Source organism: Lampetra fluviatilis, chromosome 1 (assembly GCF_964198595.1).
Source record: "Lampetra fluviatilis chromosome 1, kcLamFluv1.1, whole genome shotgun sequence".
NCBI lineage: Eukaryota > Metazoa > Chordata > Hyperoartia > Petromyzontiformes > Petromyzontidae > Lampetra > Lampetra fluviatilis.
This window is the reverse complement of record NC_136275.1, coordinates 41,277,450-41,297,307: the sequence shown is the minus strand read 5'-3', so window position 1 is coordinate 41,297,307 and position 19,858 is coordinate 41,277,450. Positions and strand designations below refer to the sequence as shown.

The following is a 19,858-nucleotide window of genomic DNA, read 5'->3' as shown; positions in this document are numbered from 1 at the left end:
CTGATGAGGACATCAACTCACCACCATACACGAGATCCTGGTTTAATCGCTGGTGACTGGAATCCAGATTTAAACTCAGGATCTCAGCGGTGCTGGCTCAACGGTCTGCGGCTATCACGAGACTATTCGTGTTTACTTTAAACATGCAAGAGCTGCGTGGTTCAGGGGTCAGCGCACTGAGCCGACAACGTCTGGGAACCTGGGTTGTTCCAATCTGGTGTTTAGGCGCCAGAGGTTAAACCAGGTTGTCCAGTGTGGCGAGATGAGAGTTTATCTAATCACTACACAACAAAACTCCAATAATATTAAATATAGAGATTTACTTTGCTAAATATTCAAATTAATCATCTATGTGGCTGCCGGTGTGTTTATGTTTTTGGGCTGCGTCTTGTTTGCGTGTTTCTCTTCCCGTGGTCGCGTTAAATTTTCTTCGGGGCCGGCGGTTTTTCCGTCCATACTTCGAGACATGCGTTTAGAGTATTTGGCTGCGATAAATTTCCACGTGATAAGCCACTTTGTTGAACGATCATTTGTGGCCAGGTCGCTTCTGAAAAAGAGCTATACAGCTCAATGAGCCTTATCTAGTAAAAAAAAGAATGTTTATATTTGTAACTATCGTATCCCGCCAAACATTATCGTCATTACATTATTTATTGTTTTCGCTTAACGCGTTTTTCACTTAATGCGGCACTTTTCAGGAACGCATCTCCTACCGCGTTATTCAAACCTGCTTAGCTTCTGAGATCTGACGAGAGCAGACGCATGCACGGGTGATGTTGTAGGTTTGCAAACATGTAAACAAGCCTCATAGACAGGCTTTGAAGGGTAACCCTGTGTATTGGCTATCAACATAAAATGTAAAATGTTGCCTTTGAAGTTATGTACGTTAACCTTTGGATTTGATGTACAGTCTATACATAATTTTATTTAACGTGTGCACTGATTTTGCGAATAAGTTTAACATTAAAATGAAACAACATAGGTGGACTGAATTTTTATTCAACTGTGTAATTGCCACGTTATTTAACGCCTATATACAAGCTAAAGAAGCCCAAGATGGGCTCCGGATATATAATTCACCATAGTACTACTGCACTTGTGCTTATATATATACTCACGATTTAATACTCTGAATAAACTATTGCATGGAATCATTGTATACGCGACTGAATGGTATATTAACACTATCATGGGATGTAGAACATGTATTAGTGATCGCATAAAATGTTGAAGGTACATTATTGCTATTTCCAAACAATAAGTACGGTACACAGTGCCAGGTTATTACTTCGTAGGCGTGTTTGTCTTTTCCCACAATTCGATTCCACATCGGCTTCATGTGACGAGGAATCCATTCGGACCTCTCTGACAGCGCGTTATGGAATTGGTTGACGATATTATTCATGGATTATGGTGAGTGCCTAAAAACAACTTGTATGCTTACGTTATATTGAGAGTACTCTCCTGGTACACAGAAGTTCGTGAGATCGATTCTAGACCCTTACAATGCCTGCTGCTGTATATTTGGAGTTTGCGTGTCTCTCTCCCCGTGGTCGCGTGGACTTTTCTTCGGAGCCTCCGGTTTTCCCCTGCACATTTAGAAATATGCTTTTAGAGTATTTGACTGCTATACATTTCCACAAAAAGCAACTTCGTTGAACTATCATTTGAGGCCAGGTTGATTCTGAAAAAGAGCGACATGGCTAAGTGGGGGCCTTACCTGCTAAAATAAAAATGGTTAATCCCCCGCTGGTCTTCGCACCTTATCGGTTCACACTGATTACATCACCTTTTGTCTATTTAAGACCAGAACAGGAAGACTTTTTTTACCTACGTGACTTTACCGAAAAAATCTAAGAATACGTTCAAAACTCGGCAGGTAAAGTGCGCGATTGGCCGTACAGGATGACATCGTGTCACGCGGGGATTGACGAGCTCTGAGAGCGAATTTAGATCAGAGTTCTCCTGCGATCCGTGGTGGATTCCAGCCGCCCTCAGCATCCGCGTGACGCCTGCCGGGTGTAGCTGCGACCCATCCCCAAGTCCCACCGTGCCCGTGTGGCGCCGTGAGTTTGTCTGCGAGGTGAGTGGTCGTTCAGTTGGTCGATTCAGCCCCCTTCGCCCGCTCGGCCGAGCCCGAGAGAGTGACACGTCGCGAAGGGTGGGAGACGAGAGGCGAGGCGCTACCCGTGGGGTGTTCCCTGGGGGCCATAAACAGGGGTTCACTATTCGCGCCGGGAATAAAACCTTGGTACAGACTGATGTTTGACGCGTTGTGCGTGTGTGTGTGTGATATAACTCAGTGTGTGTGTGTGATATAACTCAGTGTGTGTGTGTGATATCAATCAGTGTGTGTGTGTGATATAACTCAGTGTGTGTGTGTGATATCAATCAGTGTGTGTGTGTGATATCAATCAGTGTGTGTGTGACTCGCGTGCATATTAAAATATAAACGTTGGCCCGCGCCGGCGCGTGTACGTGCGAGAGCCGCAGTATTGACGGGAGACATGTGCGTCTATCACGCAGAGAGAATCAGTGGGTGGGTGTCACGCAGAGAGAATCGGTGGGTGGGTCGTTGTAACTGTTTTCTGGCAACTTTTGCTCTCTATGTTATTCGCACTGGGTTGTTTTTATTCGCATCTGTTTCGTTTACGGCCGTCAAATATCTCGCTTGTTAGTTGTGCAATATTCCTGGAGGACTCGTTCTCTGCGATGTTGATGTTTTGTTGTCTTTTGTGTTGTTACTGTAGCTCACGCAGCACCACGGATCTCCTGTGCAAGACAGCCGAGCAAGTGGCTAAACGGGATCATCATCTGTGTAACAAATCAAACTCAACACCCAAACTCTCTGCAGTGAAGGACCGTTGCTCTAAAAATCACTCAACATATTGCTACTCTTCAGGGCGATATTATTAACGAGTCTATTAAAAAAAACAAGACCCAAAACACACACACGTGGTTTTCAGGAAATATAATCCTGCAGCTCATGCCTCGTTTATTACTGCAAAGTATATCAAGGAATTCAACAATTTTCATGCGTATTTCCTTCACTAACCCAGTAATGCAATTAACAAGATAAGGTTAATAAAATTACGGTAACGCGCTCTGGCTTTCATTGTGAAACGAGAGACGTGTGTGCACATGTCCGCCCGTGATAGGGCACTTAGTCTCTCACGTGTGCCTAGCGCGTCTGTGGTGTCATGCAAACAAATACATTGTATTCATAACTCGACTAATTCTAGGCAGCGTGCCCAGTAGGTGTGTAAAGACGCATCAAATAGCCATGCCCGATTGTCAACCTGGACTGGCGATGTGATGGTGACCTCGCTCGACTTGAAATTCAGATGTCGCCGGTTTGGTGCCATCTCCCGGGGCGGCGGCTAAAACGACTGGGGCCGAATTTCTTCAATCCCCGCGCCTCTGTAAAGGCGGCAGTGTAAATGGGTACACCACAGTCGAGCGGCAAGGTGCGTGGTGGAGTAAAGTGTGGGTACTCTTCAAGACGGCTGGCCAGAGTGGAAGAGTAGGCCAAAACACCTTCTGGACAGGCTGTCTAGAGTTTCCCCTAGTGGAGGCCCGTTACATGTGTAGAGGAGTTCCCACGGACGCACTCGGAGACGGAAGTTATGGGTTTTCGCCATCTGGATATAGAACATGTGTCAGTGATGGCTACAAAATGTTGACGGTACATTATTGTTATTTCCAAACAATAAGTACGGTACACAGTGCCAGGTTATTAATTAATATGCTCCTGCTGTTGTGGAGTGACTCATGCAGCCAGCTATGGCTACAGGGTTTGGTGGTACATGTTGTTTATGTCGTTTCTTGTGAAATTTCGGTCACAATTCCTATGATCACTTACATTGCTTTTATGGCTTTATTTTGGTGATTTCAAAAAGTTTTTTGGTTTGGCCATGTTTGTTTGTTGTAGTACGGAGTTAGACTTATGGTTTTAATCTAAGTTGTCTTGTGGTTGTTGTTGTTTGACTTGCATCCCTCTGGGATTTTTGCACACAGCGTTGGTATACGGTGTTTTTTTTTGGAAGTTTTTGTTGTTTTTTCCTGGATTTTTCTGTTTGCGCGTAGTCACTTTAAGATGTTTTCTTGTTCATGTTTTTTGTTTGTTGCGGTTGCACCCGATTCAAGAGCCGAATGGCTCACATGGCTATACCAAATAAATGAAACTGAAAACTGAACTTCTTAGGCGTGTTTGTCTTTTTCCACAATTCGATTCCACATCTGCCTCATGTGACGAGGAATCCATTCGGATCTCTCTGACAGCGCGTTATGGAATTGGTTGACGATATTATTCATGGATTATGGTGAGTGTCTAAAAACCAAATTGTATGCTTACGTTCTATTTACAGTACTCTCCCGTACACAGAAGGTCGTGGGATCGATCCTAGACCCTTACAACATATTGGTACTCTTCAGGGCGATGTTATTAATGAATCTATTAAAAAAAACAAGACCCAAAACACACACACGTGCTTTTCAGGAAATATAATCCTGCAGCTCATGCCTCGTTTATTACTCCCCGTGGTCGCGTGGACTTTTCTTCGGGGCCTCCGGGTTTTCCCTGCACATTTAGAAATATGCTTTTAGAGTATTTGGCTGCTATACATTTCCACAAAAAGCCATTTCGTTAAACTATCATTTGGGGCCAGGTTGATTCTGCTAAAATAAAAACAGTTAACCCCCCGCTGGTCTTCGCACCTTATCGGCTCACATTGATTACATCACCCTTTGTCTATTTAAGACCAGAACAGGAAGACTTTTACACAATTCTAGCTAATCGCCTGATGAAGGCGGTGGTGGTGGTTGTTGTTGTAATCCCCAGCGAAACGGTCACAGTACCCGAATTGTAAACGTTGTGAATTACTCTCCAACACGCCTGTGTACCTGAAGTAGTTGGTGTGACTAATTGGCACGTGTTGTTGACGTGACACTCCTTACTATTTGGCTGTGTGGGGTGGCGGCGGGTTTGACGACACAACATTTACATCGACGTCCAATGGGGCTTCGTGAGTCCACGGGGCAGCCCTCCACCCTCGGCGTCCCGGGGACTCTGGGAAGTTCCGCTGCCAGGCTCGCAAATCGCCGCGGTCCCTTGGATCTCCCGTCAGCTTCAGCGCCTGCGCGCCGTCACCCCACGCGTGCGAGTGCCGGTGAGCGTCTGCGACTCTTCCTCGCGACTCTTCCCTGCACACCGCTCCACCGACAGCACGGGACACACGCGACGCGACACAGACGCGACGCACAACCCCCTGTGTCGCTCGCCTTAAATTTGTGTCGTTTTTCTTGACTTTCCCCACTAGGCCTCAGGAGAAGCACCACCCTTTCCTGGCGGTGCTGCAGGGAGAGGCGCCTCGCGCTCGGCCGACCGAGTCGGCCCGAGACGGTGCTGGAGAGACTGACACCCTTGGCTGTCTTCATCCTCTCCGCTCGTCTCGTCTTCTCCTTCTCTTGTCTCACCCCGCCGGGGTCGTGAGAAGCCATGGGGATACTGGAAAAGATTGCGGAGATCGAGAGGGAGATTTCCCGTACGCAGAAGAATAAAGGTGATGGTTAGGGCTTAATTGCAGCCGGTATTTTCCCGAGGGATTCCGTGGTTTGGAGTGGTTTGGGGGAGGGGGCAGAAAATATCCCATGGGAAAATTAAACCGTGGTGACCGTGCTACGTGGAGACCACAGGTAGTGGTGGTGCGTCTGTCATTTTGTATAAGACGCAGCAGCAAACATTCAGCATATAAATAATTCGAAAATAACGATTAACTGATAGTTGAATAAACGGACGTGTATTAATATGTTTCAAGACGTGTTTTAAAAATGTCGACAGACTCGGAGATCCTGAGATCTTGTGGAAGAGCGTTCGAGAGTGGCAGTCGCATGGGCATCCATCGACCGACTCCTCTGTGACCTGTGAATGCAGAGGAGGTCTGCACCCCCAGAACTTAGAGACCTTGAGGAGACACGGGTGGAGCGTGTCTCTGTTGTAGGCTGGGGCAAAGGGATGCAGAACCTTGTAAGTTGGCGAGATGATTTTAAACGGAATCATCTGTGAATCTGGAAATCAGTGCAGAGAGACCAACAGGGTGTAATGCAATGTGAAGAAGGTTTTTTTGCTACATCATGGGACCTCCTTTGCCAGTACCAAAATATGAGAATAGGTTTTCCCCTTTTTTTCTGGCAATGATGTAGCTGCTCACCCCGAGCTCTCATTACCCTGATAGTGGCGTTGTCTTTGTGCTGTACGCCTTTTGGCGTCCTCTGGTCTGACACCGTTTGAGACGAGGCTCCAAAGAAAGCTGTCTCTGGTGTGGACCAACCAGTTTCAAAGACAATGCATATATTATCAGAGTATTTTTGTTTGTTTGCATTGTGACCACAAGTATTGTGGTTAATGCAGACATGATTCCTTGTAAAAGGTTTCAGTTTGGTGTTTTAACATGTTAACACCTGTTTTGTTGCCAGAAAAAGTGGAAAACCTATTATTCTCAAGGTGTTTCTGGTTGACACCTGAGCGGTCGCATTCTGCACACCCTATACATTGTGAAGCACATTCTTGGCCACAGCAGGGAGTGATTACGTTGCAATAGTCGATGCGAGATGAAATGAAGGCATGGGTCGGCTTCTCTGCATCTGCAGCAGAGAAAAGGGATCGGATATGGGAGACATTCCTAAGATGGAAAAATGAAGTCTTTGTAATATATTTCATTAAGAGCCTGGAAGGAAAGTGTGGCTTCATAGATGACCCCAAGATTTATGACTACCTTTTCCTTTTGTGTCAATCCACTGCTGAATGTGGGCTGAATGGGATTATTTAACCAACCTGCACCGACCAGCACATGGTGAAGTGTGATAAAAAAAAAACCCACAGGGGGTGGGGGGAGGCCCTTAACCGGCAGTGGGCTGAAACATTAACTATTCATGTACCATAGTGACATTTCAAACAAATATTTAAAATCTGTCTTGCAATACATTTTATATTAAACATGCGCACTTGTGTGCACGTGTATGCGCTTGAGGCTTTTATGTGTGCATGTCTGTGCATGTGTGCATCTGTATAGTTGATGTCAATATACACATAGAATTCAACTTAAAGCAGTCAAGGTGATTGATGATCCAGCACTCACCAATTCACTCCAGTCACTCGCTCATCGGCAGTCAATCTCCTTATCACTCTTCAGTCACTGCTACCTTGGCTAGTGTTCCCATAAACTTGACTGATTCCTCCCCCCATGTGGAGGACTTGGTCTACTAGACACTGACTGTGTTGTCTCACCCACACTGTGTTCAACCACCACACTGCAGCTTACACTTCTCATCTCAGTTACTAACACTGCTCGACTTTGGAATTCCCTCCGATCGCCTTTTTTCCCAATATATAATCTTGCCCAATTCATGAAATTAGTTAAGTCTTATCGATTAAAACGTTGATTGTGTTGATGGTTGCTGGCTGCTTGACATTTTGGCCTATTAGGCATCTGCTCAGCTACTGTATAGAAATGATGCTTGTGTGTGGCTGTGTATGTGTGTGTAGCTGTAGGCGTTTGCAAATGTGTGTGTGTGGCTGTGTATGCATGCGTGTGGCTGTAGGTGTTTGCAAATGTGTGTGTGTGTGTGGCTGCACGTATGTGTTTCTGGCTCTTATGTGTGTTTACATCTCTGTAGGTGGATACATGTCTGTGCGTATGTGCTTGTCTGTACAAGTGTAAGGATCTTGTGTATGCGTGTTTGCATCTATGTGTGTATTTGGCTGTGTGTATAGGGAGCAATGGCACAGTGGCTCGCACGCTGTGCTACGAACACGGCGACCAGAGATCGATTCCCGCTTACGACGAACATCTGAACCGGTCCTGAGCTTCCCTTAGATCGATTCAGCCTCAAATGAGTACCTAGTGCAGTGTGTAAACATCGCCACTGGGGAGACCAAGGTTGTGCTGGCCACCCTTTGTGTGCCGTGCCAGCCTTCATTGGTGCTCACAAACAGCATTTGCACCAAAAGTCTCTAAAGGCTATGCGGGGGGGGGGTCTTTGTGTGTGTGGCTGTGGGACCTCAGCCACGGAGTACCATCTGGGCTTGCTGAAGGCCAAGCTAGCCAAGTACCGTGCCCAGCTCTTGGAACCTTCAAAGTCGGCCGCCAAGGGCGAGGGCTTCGATGTAATGAAGTCCGGGGATGCTCGCGTCGCCCTCATCGGATTTCCCTCCGTGGGAAAGGTGAGCTCCTTCATGCAGCTGTAGGCACTGCTCACCTCCGGAAGCTCACCCTTGACCGCAGAGTAATACGCCAACATGGTGGTGAAAGGGATTGGGAATGTAACGATTCATTGCTATTCATGCTGTGCCAGCCTTTTCGGAGCTACCCTGAAGCTTTAATGTAATTGTTTATGATCGAATTTTGTTTGCTTTGGATGCTTTATTTTCCCTGCGTAAATGTTGAACACGTTTAATCATCGTGAAGTAATCTCTCATCTCCCAAAGTTAAGTGGCCTGTTATTAGTTCGTGTAATGTGATAGCTCTGCCAGCCTGCTGCTGAGTGAATGCTTCTCCATGCCATGTTTTTCATGGGGCTTGTTTGACTATACTTCACCATGCTGGTTCGTGTAAGTTCTGTAAAGGAGAGAGTACCAGGACCAGTTCATATATCAGTCCCCACTAATGTTTGAACTCAGGTAGCTGGGTGCATAGTGCCATTCGCGAACCACCACGCCACTGCTCTACCTGGTGATTGTGCACGCTGTCTGCCCTCCCCCCAATGCTTTTCCTCCACTCTGCTTCGATCCTCCCTCCTAATGCGCAGTCCACCTTCCTGAGTCTGGTGACTGCCACGGCAAGCGAGTGCGCATCCTACGAGTTCACCACGCTCACCTGCATTCCGGGCGTCATAGAGGTTGGTTTTGTTCTCATGTACTTAACATTCAATATAAATATCCCTACAATATGGCAATGGTCAAGCGATGTGTACCAGCCTTTACGGTACTCTTTGTTATTTATATTGCCCAAGCCATGCGGTTTGTCGTTGACCAACGTGTACAAATGGATGTTGTCTGCAGTACAACGGTGCCAACATTCAGCTCCTGGATCTGCCGGGAATCATCGAAGGGGCTGCCCAGGGTGAGTGAGTGGGCGAGTAAATGGGCGACTGAGTGGGGACTGAGTGGGTGACTGAGTGGATGAGTTAGTGAATTTGTGTGGCTCCGGCCTTTTCCACCGTGCCTTTTTGCATCCGTTATTTTCGGCATACAGCCATGCATTCAACATTTTTGACTCGAGTACAGACTCAAGACTTTCCTTTTTTTTCCACTTCCTATACAGCGCACGTACGCAATTTAGTCACTATAAATCCTTACCGTATCACGCTTCGGTGTGTAGGTAAGGGGCGTGGGCGACAAGTGATTGCTGTGGCCCGCACGGCAGATGTGGTCATCATGATGCTGGATGCCACCAAGGGGGATGTGCAGAGGTACGGCCAGTGGCTATCATCTCCCCACACTTCCTCACCTATTACCGGTTGCTCACCACTGCCTTTGTCGCCCGCTGTTGCGCACGTCTACATGCATGCTGCCATGTTACAGTGAAGCTCAGATATCCACGTGAATTAATCTTATGAGCGACGCATATTTACAGATAAGATGATTTTCTCCAAAATGCGGGCAAATACATCCTAATATCTGGATTTTTCTGTGCTTATCTACATCTGAAATGTGTTTGTGGATAGGCACAAATAGTAGGATCTGCCAATAGTACATCTGTCTGACTATTATCTGCAGATAAATGTAGACAATAAGATTGATTTTCTGTAGCTTTGCGGTAATTCCTCTTATCTGAGAAAGATGTGGATAATCGGAAGAATTAACACTTTCAGGACGCCCCTCTCATCCGCGTATACACAGATAACAGAATTAATCCATCCGCATATAACAGGATTACAATGGGTTAATTGGCGATGCTTTCAATAGGTTAGTGAATAATAGAGGTGGATATAACATCAAGCCTCTTGCTAAAGGTTGCACAGTGAATCTTCAGCCCAGGCAGACGTTGTTTAGCGCTCAAGATGTGGTCCTGGGGAAGTGAGGAGCGCTCATCGAATCGACGCTAGAAGGGGTGATGCTATTGTTTGTATGGGGATGCATTGCTGACAGTATTTTTATTTATTTTGAATGAATATATGAGGTCTTCAATGCGATATCGGTAATATCGCTAACAATAATAATACAACTGGTAAACATTTGATAAATGATAATAATGTATTATAACATCAGTAAGTATTATGTACTGTATTGATGAGTGAATTCTACTCTACTCCTACAAGCCAGCGGTGCCAGACGACGTTGGAGCTGCTGCACTCCCAATCTGGGTCTTATCGATACCCTAGGTCTAAATGTCTGTGGTGACGTTTCTTTTCGGTGGAGCCTGGGACTCTATCCTGGCCCCGTGAGTTGTCACCTGGCTAAACGTACTGTAATAACTCTGAAACAAAAAGTAGATTAAAAAAATTTAATCGTGACCACAAATCATAATAAGCGAATCACGCGGGTGGGTGGTGAGGTCTGGTTGGCTGATAGTGTTCGTCGCTCTCATTGGCTGAGCGAATGATGGGGGCGGCTGCGTTTCCTCGGCCAGCGCTGCTGCTGCGTGTTCTCACTCGTAAGTGCTTTATAGATGTTTGGATTTTTTTTGTGGTTACATTTTTCTCCAGGACCAAGAGCGCTCTAAAGAATTGGCGTTCTATGGGGTCGTGCTAAGCAAGGTCTGCCTCTAATTATGAGCTGTGTCGTAAGCAATGGCTGTGCTAAATTACACGGAGATTCCCTTCCACCCTGCTCAGGACTCTTCTGGAGAAGGAGTTGGAAGCCGTGGGGATTCGTCTCAATGTACAGAAGCCGAACATCTATTTTAAGGTGAGCTGTTCGCAGCGCTTGTATGTGAGCAGGAGGGATTGAGACCTCGATAAAGGTATCTTTACATGGGATGAGTACCATTCACGCGTTCATCCGTACACAACATCTGTTCGTGTGTGTTTGCATATACAGTATCACCCTTCGGCATTTAATTGAATCAATAATAGAATTGAATTTCAATCCTGAATCGTAATGATCTGTTGACTCAAGGGGGAGGTGAAACGTTGCATGTTTGTACAAGTGCAGCCTTTTTGTCTTTACACTGCTAATAATGATAATTTCATTTCATATAGAATGATTCGTGCTAATTGCATCCCACAATGCTCTACATTAATTATATACAAGGGTCAAATCTTATCTATTATAATAACTACCAGCCAAGAAAATGAAAACCCTCAGATAATTGAAATGAATAAACAAATGAAGAATTGGCACCAAAACAAAAGAACCACGGACAAACAAGTTGTCACAACAGAGGGATGAGTCCGTGAGGTTTCCACATCCCAGACCGCAGTCCCATGTTCTTACGCAAGCCAAATGTCCCAAATTGGATTTCCTATTTATCAGCGTGTGAGGGCCTCCTCCCCTTTCAGACAACGAGGGCTGTTTGACCGTACGTCATCATGCTGGTTGGCGCAGGTTGGTGAAGGTGGGGAGCATAGACCTGGGAGCACAGTACAGTACAGGGATCCCTTGATTTCCGAACGTGGTTCGGTTGACAAGATTTCACTTTAATGCAATTGACAAATTATTGACGCTTTTCGATTAACGAAATCGAATTTCTACGTTAATGAAATTTCACTGCGGCCACTCGCCGTGAGATCATCAAACGAGAAGCACGCTGGAGGTTGCGTCGTCATCCGTCCACGACAGTGTCACGGTGTCCCTGAATTGCAACAGCCGCAACGCCTCCACATCACCTTTACAGGCATTCCAACATGCAGCAGATGTTTAAAATTCACTGCAAAGGTTAATTATTTTAGTTTTAAGTTCATTATTATTTGATCGTTCTTAATATTTATGTTTTTTTTTATTATTTTTGTCTTGTGAAAAGTAATTTAGGTAGTGTATATTTTTGGGAAAAGTCATTCAGATTTACAAAATGTCGTTTTATGTGCGTTTTTTGATGAATGCTTTTGTAATCGAGGGCTACCCGTATTTTATTTACTGCAGCTATTTACTGCACTGCTACCCACTATTCGGATGTTGACATACATACACATATATATAAAGAATTCAGCTGACAATTCCACAGCTGACGCGACGCTTCTTCTCTTGCAGCAAAAGAAAGGTGGCGGTCTGGCGTTCAACTCAACTGTACCCCTCACCCAGTGCTCCGAGAAGCTGTGTCAGCTCATCCTGCACGAGTACAGTATCCTTGCGCGCCAGGCTCAGTGCGACGTATGTTGTATGTATGTTGAACTTCTTTCGCACCGTACGTAGCCAGCCGTGCTAATCGGAGCTGAGATCAGTGAGCCCTGAAGACATTTCTGCACCTGGAAATCTCGCCTCGATGGTGAGATGTTAACTACCTCACCCAGTATTCACAAGGTCATGGGTTCGATCCCGACCCTGACTCCTGTTGGAAATTTGGAGTTTGCATGTCTCTCTCCCCGTGGTCATGTGGATTATTCTCCGGCTCCTCCAGGCTTTCCCTCCACGCCGCTCAGAAAAGTAGTCCGTCACACACGACTAGACTTGTGTTATAGCGGGCGCGGTGCGCTTTAAGCGAAAAACGTTCCGTAAAAGAAAAACCGCGTTCAAGCGAAAACACATCGCGTGAATGCTACGCGTGAAACGGCGGTGCACTTTGTAGCTTCTAGACGGGCGCTCTAAGAGCCTCCCCTCCTGGAGACCACTTTGCCAGCGGGGGCACGAGTGAGCCTTTGCACCTTAGAGCGCCCGTCTAGAAGCTACAAAGTGCACCGCCGTTTCACGCGTAGCATTCACGCCCGTCTCTAGCTTCATGCAAGCGCCCCGCTGCCCACCCGTGCGCGCCCCTCCCCCGTGAGTCCTAGCTGTCCCTCGACCCTTGACCCTAGCCCTGCAGAAATCTTCAACGCCGAGGTGCTCTTCCGAGAGGACTGCACCGCGGATGAGTTAATCGATGTCATCGTCGGAAACCGAGTCTACATGCCGTGTCTCTACGTAAGAAGGGTATAGGCACATAGGGGCGGGAGGGCATAGGGAGGTTTGGCAAGGAGCTGTGTGGAGCTGTGAGTGTCATTGCCAGATGTAAATGTATAATTACATCCAATAACTTGGGAACATTTACATAAAATCATCATCACCAGCCTTGGTCAATTCATTGCTGGATGGTCTCCCAAAACTGCCGCCCACCATCTTTCGCGTTCCATTCCTTGGCTGCCCACGTAAATTATTCTCGACCATTGGCCATGATTCCTTTGAGCAAGACAAAACTAATTCATAATCAACGTTTTTGGGTTTAGATCGCGTTATTTATAAATGTGTCGTAACCCTCCACCACCCGACACGGCCAATCAGTAAAAATGTGTCACGTTGACAAAAGACAAATAGTTCACTGCTTTAGCCCACCGGTGTGTTGAAGCCACAACATTTACAATTTGAGTACGACGTTTCGCTGGTAATTGCATCCAGCATCATCGGGCAATTCGCCAGAATGGTGAGGCTCTGCTGTGTCTCCCGTTCTTATATAGAGCAGCAGCAGGGTGACGTCATCATTAACTCATTAACTCATCAGGTGCAAAGATTCAAGGGGGGAGTGATTGTAATTATATACTAGATTAGTAATCAGGCTATTGTTACGATGCGAGTTGTAGATTAGTAATCATTTGGAATGTGTTTTATTGTGATTGTGCTACATTAGTAATCAGTTAATGTTTGTTTCCCTTATAAGGAATTGTAATGTATCTTATTTAATAATACGCTTCCAGGCCGCACTAAGCCTGTAGCTGTCTGAGCGATTAAAGTTATTTCTGTTTCTCTCAATTTCAATCGATTCTCTAATTAGTCTTTGCCAGTAGTAACTAGTTTTACACAACACTACAGTAGTGATGTCACGAGCCGATTATGATAATAAAATTAAAGATTTATTAGAGGAAAGTACCTACATTAAAATTAAACGAGATCCAACTAATACTTTGGAACGTAAGACTACTGCAATCATTGCAAATTCATTAATCCCAAAAAATGAGCAATTCCTAATTAAGCCAAGGGCTTCAAAACCACCTAGACTGTATGGGCTACCAAAGATCCATAAAGTCGGCATCCCTTTACGACCTATAGTCAGTACAATTGGCTCTGCCACATATAAATTAGCAAAATATGTAACTAAACAAATACAGCCTTACATCGGTAGGACATCATTCATAAGAAATTCAGAACATCTTGTGAATATGATCAAAGATATTAAACTTAACCCTAATGATATTTTGGTGAGTTTTGATGTGATTTCACTATTCGCTAAGGTTCCAGTGAGCGAGTCGCTTAAATTACTTGATACACTGGTAAAGAATACAGGTTTACTAAAAGATATTCCGAAACTCGCAGACCATTGTTTAAATAACACTTACTTCTTATGGAGAGGCGAATTCTTTAAACAAAGGGAGGGAGCAGCAATGGGCTCTCCTTTATCTCCTGCTATAGCAAATTTGTACATGGAAAACTTTGAAACCAGAGCACTTGCCTCGAGCACATTAAAACCATCCTTTTGGTTTAGATATGTGGATGACACTTTGGTTGTCTGGCCACATGGTAAAGATACACTTAACGATTTTCTAAATCATCTCAATGCACAAAACCCGGCCATTCAGTTCACCATGGAAATGGAGGTGAATAACACACTCCCGTTCCTGGATATTTTACTTGGGCATGGCATAAATGGTAAAATAACACACAGCGTTTACAGAAAGCAAACGCACACTGATGCCTATCTGAATGCAGATTCACATCATCACCCAGCTCAGAAATCCTCTCTTATCAAGACGCTCATACATCGGGCTAAAACAGTGTCAGATGGTGAAAGTCTAGTGAGAGAGATTAAACATGTTAAAGAAGCACTAAGACAGAATGGCTACAATAATGCTCAAATTAACAGAGCACTAAAAGCCAAATCACGATCGCAAAGCAACACTGCTGAAAGCGATCAGATTATTAAAACAATAAAAATACCATTTATCTCAGGAGTAACTGACAAATTAGCCCGTGTTTTGCAAAAGCAAAACATTACAGTAAGATTTGGTACAGTACACAAAATTCAACAACTAGTAACGTGCACTAAAGACGAATTACCTAAATTATCAACAGAAGGTGTATATCGGATTAATTGTGTATGTGGCAGATGCTATATTGGACAGACAGGGTGTAACGTTAGTGTAAGACTAAAAGAACACCAGAGAAATATTAAACTATCACAAACACAACTGTCGGCAGTGGCAGAACACGCATGCCAACAGGGACACTCAATTGATTTTGACAACGTAGAAGTGTTGTGTAAAACTAGTTACTACTGGCAAAGACTAATTAGAGAATCGATTGAAATTGAGAGAAACAGAAATAACTTTAATCGCTCAGACAGCTACAGGCTTAGTGCGGCCTGGAAGCGTATTATTAAATAAGATACATTACAATTCCTTATAAGGGAAACAAACATTAACTGATTACTAATGTAGCACAATCACAATAAAACACATTCCAAATGATTACTAATCTACAACTCGCATCGTAACAATAGCCTGATTACTAATCTAGTATATAATTACAATCACTCCCCCCTTGAATCTTTGCACCTGATGAGTTAATGATGACGTCACCCTGCTGCTGCTCTATATAAGAACGGGAGACACAGCAGAGCCTCACCATTCTGGCGAATTGCCCGATGATGCTGGATGCAATTACCAGCGAAACGTCGTACTCAAATTGTAAATGTTGTGGCTTCAACACACCGGTGGGCTAAAGCAGTGAACTATTTGTCTTTTGTCAACGTGACACATTTTTACTGATTGGCCGTGTCGGGTGGTGGAGGGTTACGACACATTTATAAATAACGCAATCTAAACCCAAAAACGTTGATTATGAATAACATTGGTCGCGAAAGCCTACGTGTTAAAAAGACAAAACTAAATAAACATTAAACATAAGCTGTCGACAGATAACAGAATTTATTTACAATATGTACACTCTCAAAAGCAAATTATAAACTCAGTTTTTATGCCGTTTCCTATTTCTCAGTAAATTAAATAAGCTCAACACTGCAACTCTCCAAGTGTCAGAGCTGCAGATGACAACAGTCTCGGACAAAACAATTTGTCACATGGTTTGATTGGGGCCCCGCGGTGGCGAGATGTTATCTCCCTCACCTGGGATGCAGGAGGTTGTGGGTTTGACCCAGATCCTGACGATGCCTGCTGTATATTTTGAGTTTGCATGTTCTCCCCATGGTGGTCACGTGGATTTTTCTTTGGATCCTCCGGCTTTTCCCTCCATATTTAGAAGCAACGTACGTTTTGATTATTTTTCTGCTGCTATTCATTACATTCCTGCAGCTACTATACATTGCCACACGATAAGCCACTTCGTTGAGCTATGATGATGTGTGGCCAGGTCGCTCCTGAAAAAGAGCTAATAGCTCGGTGGACCTTACCTGGTAAAATAAAGAATTGATTAGTTTAAGTTGCGATTGGACGAGGGCTTGGGTGGATTCATCGGCTGCTGGCAGATCGATGTGACGTGCGATGCGCGACGCACGACTTGTGACATGCCCCCCCCTAACCATGACGTACCGCCCCGCGCGCCTCCAGGTGTACAACAAGATCGACCAGATCTCGCTGGAGGAGGTGGACAGGCTGGCGAGGGAGCCTCACAGCGTGGTCATCAGGTGCGAGCACAGGGGACCCTCGGGTCCGCTGCACCCGGAGGTGCAGCCCGCGGATTGTCACGTTCTAGGCATGCAGCCATCCTCTTCCCGAGTTGTGGGGGTTATGCAAAATGAGATGCCGATGTGATGTTTAGCTCGAAGGGGTGAACGAGACGGACGTGAAGAGCCGCACAAATGATAAACGGAGCGAAGGTACAAGTAGAACCTTGGCGCCGCGAGGAAGAGCAGTCGTGCGCACGAGTGGATTCTGATGCTATCCAACACGCGTGGATTCTGATGCTATCCAACACGCGTGGATTCTGATGCTATCCAACACGCGTTTGGCCTCGGGAGTTGCGAGAAGTCGTCTTGTGTTCCGAAAGTTACAGAGGGATGACATTCGCGTGAGATGTGTGTGCAGTCATTGATCGTGGAGTCATTGCATTTATAGCTCAGCAAAAAAAAACCTGTCAACAAAACAGTTGTCTTGTATACATTTATATCGATGTATATAGCGCCTTAATCCAAGGTGCTTTACAAGAATTGTAAAATTGTATGTAAAATAATAGTGGTTAAAATAAAGAGTGAGGTTATTAAAAGTGGCGGTGTAGTTATGGTGACAGGACAGGTGGAAGTAGTTAAGGAGGGGAGGAGTTGGGGTCGTGACAGGGGTTGGGGTAGGCCTGGTCGTAGCTGAGGGGCAGGGAGTAGCAGTAGTAGGATGGGTTAGGGGAGAAGTGATGGGGGTTCTAAGGGAGACATGGAAGCTGCAGGTTGTTTTGATAGTGAAGATGGTTGCTCTGCCTGCTGCAGTGGGAGTTGGTTCCAGTGGAGGGGAGCGAGAAGGGAAAATGAACGACAGTGAGACTGGGCGCAGGTGGCGGAGGGAACACAGAGGGACGGTGGAGCCTGGGAGCCTAGAGGATGAGATGGGACAGTGGAAGTCTAAAGGCAAGGTTTAGTAGTGAAGATGGCGGATGGTTTCATGCACCCACACTTGTGTCCTGCCCGCAGCTGTGAGATGAAGTTGAACTTGGACTACCTGCTGGAGGTGCTCTGGGAATACCTGGCGCTCATTCGCGTCTACACCAAAAAGAGAGGGGGTGAGAGCTCACATACTCACTCACCTCCCTCCGCACTCCACCTATTCTGAGGATTGCAGATCCTCGGAGGGAACATAGGTCAGGGCACTGAGATCTTGCATTTGTTTGAACATGGGTTTCAGATGCCCATGATTTGTCTGGTTTGAGTGTAGGGAGTTGATAGTGTCAGCCTGATCACCAATGTTTGTTTCAAACATAAACCATCTTGCCAAATTTGTTTTTGCACCTAATTTGACTGAAATCTAGCCCTATGAATTTAAAGTATTTGTTTTGACCGTCATGTGACGATCTCTTGGAAGAGTGCATGTGAAGTGCACCTCCTGTCTGAAGTTTTAAAAGGCCTCCCTCTTGGTAGGGGTTTTTGGGAGGCTGGTTAATCCCCTCCCGCCTGGGCCATTCCGATACCGAGCACACCGATGATGAGATGTATGCATAGATGCCTTGTCGAGTGACACCGCATCTATAGCAGAATTGCGATAAATCGGAGGAATAAAGACCATACTTTTACAAAGGGCTGTACATGTATAGCCCACATCTTGTTTTTCCAGAATCACGTTGTCGTATTTACCGCACAGTTTGCACGTTTCCCATTGCAGTGCATCCGCAATGAATGAAAAATCCCTAAGTCGTCGGAGCAATTGCGCTTTCTGCTTCCCACAGAACGGCCGGACTTTGAGGGCGGGCTCATCCTGAGGCGCAGCGCCACAGTGGAGCATGTGGTGAGCGCCGCGCCGCACAACGCATACTCTTCTGTCGCGCGCGTCGTGTCTCGTCGTTGGTTACAGCGGCACCATGGTCGAGGTCGCCCAAACGCAACGTGCCCTTTCAATCTCCTCTTGCAGTGTCACGTCATCCACAGGACCCTCACCAGCCAGTTCAAGTACGCCCTCGTGTGGGTAAGAAAGATGCTGGCACCCATGAATGCGACAGTTTTGAGTCGGGAGTTTGGCCTCCGTCCGTGAAGCTGACAAAGTGGCCGACGCGCTGCTGCGTTGCGGTACATCATGTACCCGACTCGCTGGGGGCTGATTTGTGTTGGTGGGATGTCGCAGTGGCGAGATGTTATCTCCCTCGCCCGGTATACAGGTCATGGGTTCGATCCCGATCCCAACGCCTGCTGTATATTTAGAGTTTGCATGTTCTGCCTGTGGTTGGGTGAATTTTTCTCGGGGTTCTCCAGTTTTTCCCTCCACATTTAGAATCAACATGCGTTTAGATGATTTGGCTGTTATAAATTCCCACATACAAGCCACTTCATTGAGCTATCATTTCTGATAGCCAGGTCGCTTCTGAAAAAGAGCTTCATGGATCAGTGGACCTTACCTGGTAACATACGTTTTTTTTTATATGTAGGTCAGATATGTGAGCAGCTTTAGCAAATGACAGTTCCACCATGCGTAAATACTCCACTGGATAAGTATGGTTAATGGGTTGGGGCGGGTATAACAATTTAATCAATATAGTGCTTTTCATCAAGGATCTCAAAGCGCCGTACAAGACCCAACGTTGCACTGTGTTGATTTCATTTCTCCCACTACACTGCCCCCTCCACCGCCCCTGACACAGGGAACCAGCACCAAGTACAGCCCCCAGCGGGTTGGCGCGGGCCACAGGATGGAGCACGATGACGTCATCCAAGTGGTGAAGAAGTGAAGATCAGGACGGGAGAAGTTGCCCAATACCTTGGCACAATCCGCCACGCGCGCCAACACCAACGCGAAACGTCACGGCGTGCGGGACAGCTGTGAGTGTATGCGTCGGACAAGCGAGCAAGCATTTACTGTACAAATTTAGCATTTGTTTCACGAGCTATCAAACAGATTTGGTAATTTAATTTTTCGTAAAACTTTGCCTTTTAGTTTGGCCAAAACCATCCGAGCCTTTATGGGTTCAGCGACAAAGAGTGCTGCTACAGACATCCGTGGAGTGCAAATGCTGTTTGTTAATTTGGTTTCCAGTGTCGGGGCTTTTGTTTTGACTAACATCTTTGTGAATAAAATCAGACAAGCTTAC

The 19,858-nt window shown here is 45.8% G+C and overlaps 1 protein-coding gene across 1 annotated transcript; it reads left to right on the top strand.

Moving 5' to 3' along the window:
* Positions 1–5,045: 5,045 nt before the first annotated feature.
* On the top strand, positions 5,046–19,850 carry DRG2 (developmentally regulated GTP binding protein 2). Its single transcript, XM_078863321.1, has 14 exons — positions 5,046–5,168; positions 5,319–5,561; positions 8,064–8,221; positions 8,806–8,895; positions 9,059–9,119; positions 9,378–9,468; positions 10,834–10,906; positions 12,188–12,278; positions 12,957–13,054; positions 16,687–16,763; positions 17,757–17,845; positions 18,506–18,564; positions 18,688–18,741; positions 19,412–19,850. Exons 2-14 carry the CDS (start codon positions 5,498–5,500, stop codon positions 19,496–19,498), a joined length of 1,092 nt encoding a protein of 363 aa, XP_078719447.1. The 5' UTR covers positions 5,046–5,168; positions 5,319–5,497; the 3' UTR covers positions 19,499–19,850.
* Positions 19,851–19,858: the final 8 nt, after the last annotated feature.